General features: G+C 60.1%; 1 protein-coding gene across 1 annotated transcript; it reads right to left on the bottom strand.

Moving 5' to 3' along the window:
• Positions 1-1227: 1227 nt before the first annotated feature.
• On the bottom strand, positions 1228-4106 carry TPBGL (trophoblast glycoprotein like). Its single transcript, XM_031460363.2, has one exon. It carries the CDS (start codon positions 4018-4020, stop codon positions 2851-2853), a length of 1170 nt encoding a protein of 389 aa, XP_031316223.2. The 5' UTR covers positions 4021-4106; the 3' UTR covers positions 1228-2850.
• Between the last annotated feature and the right edge of the window lie 470 nt (positions 4107-4576).

Genomic DNA, 4576 nt, shown 5'->3' with positions numbered 1-4576 from the left:
GTTTCATTTGCTAGGACTTACTGCAGTATTAGGCTACATTATCAGAGGACATGTCTTTGGAACTGGGGAGGTGACCTTTTAGAGACACAGTTCTCTAACCTGTATTAGGGAGACCATCACTATTTTGTCCTGCAGGATGGGCAGAGCACCCTTTGAAGGTCATGGATGGATGGAAATGCTTCAAGAGAATTTAACCCCTTTTCATGAGAGATGACTGGAAGAAGGGGTAAGGAATTTGCTGGGAGAAGATATGGACACTGACGCAGGACCAACCACTCTGTGAAGAGCTGTCCTGGGGTGAGGTGTGCTCCTTGCCTCAAGGCAAACTGGGAGTGTCAAGGAGTCCCAGGCAGATTTCTCTAGCACTGAGAGGGATGCTCCCAGGACAGGGAGTGAGCTCCTCATCAAGAGAGGGTGCTCTTTGTTGACAGCTTATGAGGCTTCCCACATTACTTCTGAGGTCCCTATCAATGTTTAGAAGACACAAATTCTAGAACTACACAGCCCTAAGATTCTAAAATGCCAGAATTCTAGACTTCTGCCATGTGGTTCTAGGGCTCTGAGACCCTAGATGTAAAATAACCCAGCCTGGAGACCTTGAGGCAGAAGATAGCCTCTTATCCTGGTCCTAATGGCCCACAACTCATCTGCCTCCTTGCTCTGCATATCTCAGGGGGGTATTTTACCCACCACTCCCCAACGCCCTCAACTAGGCTGCCTCTCCCCCTAGCCTCTCATATACTCCTGCAGTTCTTACCCTTCTAGCCAGGAGAGCATGGTGTGACACAGTACGTAATTGAGTATCAGGTAATTCATCTGAGATGATGCCAAAGTTATATGATCCCTCCTCTTTACTGTCTGAATTAACTGCCTCTGATTCTCTGTACCTGAATTTTCTCCCTGATAGTATCATCTGATGCTAGTTTGTCAGTCCAGCTGTATCTCCCCCATAACTCCCAACTCCACCTCGGTAATGGAACCAGTGGGTAAGAGGATGCAGAGGAAGCACAAGATCCTACCCTGGCTGTGGATAAGCCTATCTCAGGATAAAAAGCAAACTGGCTTAGAGAGCAATGCTATCCCAATGGGAAGTCCCTCCATGTGTCTAGCCTCAGTCCTACTACATATAGTCAGAGCCCATTTCTTCTCCTATAGTCTGAGAGAAGACACCGAGGGTCATTGCTTCACCTCAAGAAGGTCCAAAATGCTCTCCTTGGTGTCCTCTGACCCCCTTCAACAACCCAAGGTCAACACTTCCATGACATAGCACCACTTAAAAGAGCAGAGTATCTGATATTATTGCAGACTTTATAGAAAACTGCCCAGGGGAGATCCAGATTTCTCAGGTTGAGGTGGGAATGCAGACCTCAAGCCAGTATGTTGAAGGAGGGTGACTTCCTGTGTGCAGAGACAGCACAGGCCAGCCATTCTGCCTGACCTAGGGGGTGGGAGTCAGGGAGAGGCAGCCCCCTCCCCACTCACCGATTGTGCTTTGGGATCATGCAGAAGGCAGGGCGCTGAGGCTCTGACCCTGGACAGGAGAGGTTGTGCCTGAGACAGAAGAGACCTCCTTCCTCTTCCAGAAGGCATTCAGGGGCAGGGTTGGGGGGGGGTGGCAGCAAGGACTCCCCAGGGGAGAAGAGTCACATGGGTGGAAAGAGCATGTGGGCAGCAGCTCCCAGCCCGTGGGGGTGACCTCCCCTACCCTTCTCTTCAGCAAGATGGTCAGGTGACCCTGGTTCTGAGGCCAGACCATCTACTTTGCACCCTCAGGACTCTCTCCTCCAGGATCCCCATGGGGATCTGCTGATATGGTTGGAGGGGGTGCTTGGCACCTGCGCCTGTTTTGCAGGGCTGGAGAGCTCATCCTAGGAGGAAAGGGGGATGGGCATATCACAGGGATGGATTCCTCACTGGACCCAGACACAGGGAGTGGTAGGCGTGGGTACTGAGTGCAAGCAATAGGTGTGGGGGGAATTGAGAGCCTAAGACTTGGGTAGGGGATGAAACTCAGATCCAAGCAAAGAGGTGAGAGTTTGAGATTGGAGACAAGAATTGAGTATTGGGGGCTCAGAGCCAAAAGTGGGAAAGGCTGAGGATCGGCCAGACACTAAGGCTATAACGGGGTGTGCCTGTTCCTGGGATGGGAGAGACAGGAACTGAGCCTCAAGCCTGGGCCAAGGAAGAAAGGGGCCTGGGCCAAAGCTGGGGTGGTAGGAGGTATGAAATACATCCTCAGATTGGGGGAGGGTGCCCAACCCTCAGAGCTCCGGGATACAGATCTCTACGCAGGATAGAGGGTAGAGCTCTGGGATGAGAAAAAAAAGGCTCAAACTCCACAAAAACCTTCTGGTGGGGATGCTCTGCTTCTGAGACCAGAATGGGATGTGAGGGTCCCTGAGCTCTGGAAGGGAGCTGAGGGCTCTAAGCTGGAGTGTAGTCTAGGGGATGTTCAGTCTTGAGAGGTCTGGGCTTAAAGCACAGGGTGGGGAAGCAGTCTCAGGGTTTGGGGATTGAAGGACAGGGTCTCTGGGTGAGTCCTGAAAAGGAGAGGCGCTTTGGGTGGTTCAGGAGGGATGTCAGAGCCTGGGATGGGTGGATGGAATTTCTGGAATCAGAAGAGGGTGTCTGCGTCTTTGATGGTGACAGGTCTCAGAGGCTGGGGGAGAGGGAATACAGCTTGGGGCCTCCGGGTGGGCGAGATGCCATAATCCAAAGGTCTCAGGTCGGTCAGGGGCAGATCTCAAAGCCCCAAGCTCGCGGGTATCTGACAACCATGGCTTTGGGGCAGGCTGCCCCAGTAAGGTCGTCAGCTGGCAGGGGCAGCCCCCAAGTCTCAATAGGAGAAGTTCAGAGGCCAGAGCCCGGAGAAGTGGCGCGAGAGCCTGTTGGGACGGCCGGGGCGGAAGCGCGGCGCGGGTCGGCGTCCTGCTCGTAGCGGTAGTGGTAGCCCTCCATCTGGTCCCGGCAGGCCTCGCGCAAGTTGCGCATCCAGCGCTGGATGCCGCGGCGGTTTAGGTAGAGCACCATTAGGAAAATGAGGCCGATGAGAGCCAGAACCAGCCCAAAGAAGACGTAGGAGGCTTCCAGCTCCGGACTGGCGAGTTCTACTTCTTCCCCGCGACCGTCGGTGTCGCCGTCGGCGCAGCGCAGCCGCGCCTCGTCCAGTTCCAGGAAAGGCCGATCGTGCAGCGCCCGCGGGGCGGCGCAGCGCAGGCGCCGGGCGTCGGGTACGCGCTCCGTGGCGTTGCGCAGCCAGGCCAGCAGGGGGCGCGCGGCGCAGCCGCAGCGCAGGGGATTGTCCGCGAGCAGCAGGCGCGGCGCGGGAAGGCCGCCATCGCGCTCTAGCGCGTGCAGCTCGTCGGGGCCCAGGCCGGTAAGAGAGTTGAGGCTCGCGTCCAGCTGCTCGAGGCGCGGCCGGCGCAGCGCGGCGGGCGGCAGGCGGTTCAGTGCATTGCCCGCCAGGCCGAGGAGGCGCAGCTCGTCCAGCGGGGCGAGCGCAGCGTCCAGCGAGGCCAGCAGCGCGGGGCCGCCCCGCGCCAGCGCATGGTTGAGCTGCAGCGAGCGCAGCCCGGGCAGCCCGCGGAAGGCGCCGACGCCCAGGGCTCGCAGTGGGTTGTGGCTCAGGTCGAGCGCCGCCAGACTGGGCAGCCCGTCGAATGCGCCGTCCTCCACAACCTCGATGCTGTTGTGCGTGAGGCGCAGCGCCGTCAGGAGAGGCAGGCGCACGCCGCCCGCCGCCGCCTCCTCCCCGTCCGCGTCCCCGCCGGCGAAGGCGGCCGCGCGCAGCACCGTCAGGTTGGCGCCCACTATGGTGAGGTTGCGCGCGTCCGGCGGCACATCCCGCGGCGGCTGCCGGAGCTCCGCGCCGGACGCGCAGCGCAACAGCAGCTTGGGGCCGCCAAAGCAGTAGCACTGGAAGGGACAGGGTGCGGCGGGCCGGCTCAGCGCCGCGGCCACGAGCAGCAGCCCAGGCAGCAGCGGGCACCTGTGCTCCGGCTGTCCCACGCGCGGGGCCATCGCGGCTGCCCCCGCATCCAGCGCCCGTTCCGCCGCGCTCACCAGTGAGTTCGGAGCGCCTTGGGGGCGGGGAGAGGGGCGGGTGGGGCAAGTCCTTGACCCGCAGCGTCTGGCGGTCGCGGTCGGCTCGTCCGCTGTCTTTACAGTCCGAAGAGCCTTCACTTTCCTGGCTGGGGCGAGAGGGGTCCGGCGGGGAGCCGAGCCCCCCGCCCCGGGTGCCCTCCTCTCCCTGCGCACCGGCCTCCGACTTCTGCAGCCGTTCAGGGCTCGGAGCCGAGTGGGCAGGGTTTGCCTCCCCCCTCCCCGCCTCCCGGCCTCCTCCTCCGCCCCCAGCGGTGTCTCCGCGCCCTCCTCGCGGAGAGGCGGAGTGGGAGGCTCCTGAAAAACCAGGGCTTTTGGCTGCTCTTCCCCCTTCTCGGCTCCCGGACTGCTGAGAAGTTTGGCTTTCCGAGGTTCTGACTTGCTGCCTCCTCATCTCTCCCCATCCCCCGCGTTTAAGCTGGTTCCTTCCTCCTCCCTCTCTGGCACGTGTGGGGCGGGGCAGGGCCGGGCCGGG

The sequence above is a fragment of the Camelus dromedarius genome, chromosome 12, assembly GCF_036321535.1.
Source record: "Camelus dromedarius isolate mCamDro1 chromosome 12, mCamDro1.pat, whole genome shotgun sequence".
Taxonomy (NCBI): domain Eukaryota; kingdom Metazoa; phylum Chordata; class Mammalia; order Artiodactyla; family Camelidae; genus Camelus; species Camelus dromedarius.
The sequence above is the reverse complement of the archived record's forward strand: the minus strand, read 5'-3'. Positions and strand labels throughout refer to the sequence as shown.

Excerpts from the sequence above, each read along its gene's own strand:
- TPBGL (XM_031460363.2), bottom strand. The coding sequence starts at position 4,020 with ATGGCCCCGCGCGTGGGACAGCCGGAGCACAGGTGCCCGCTGCTGCCT.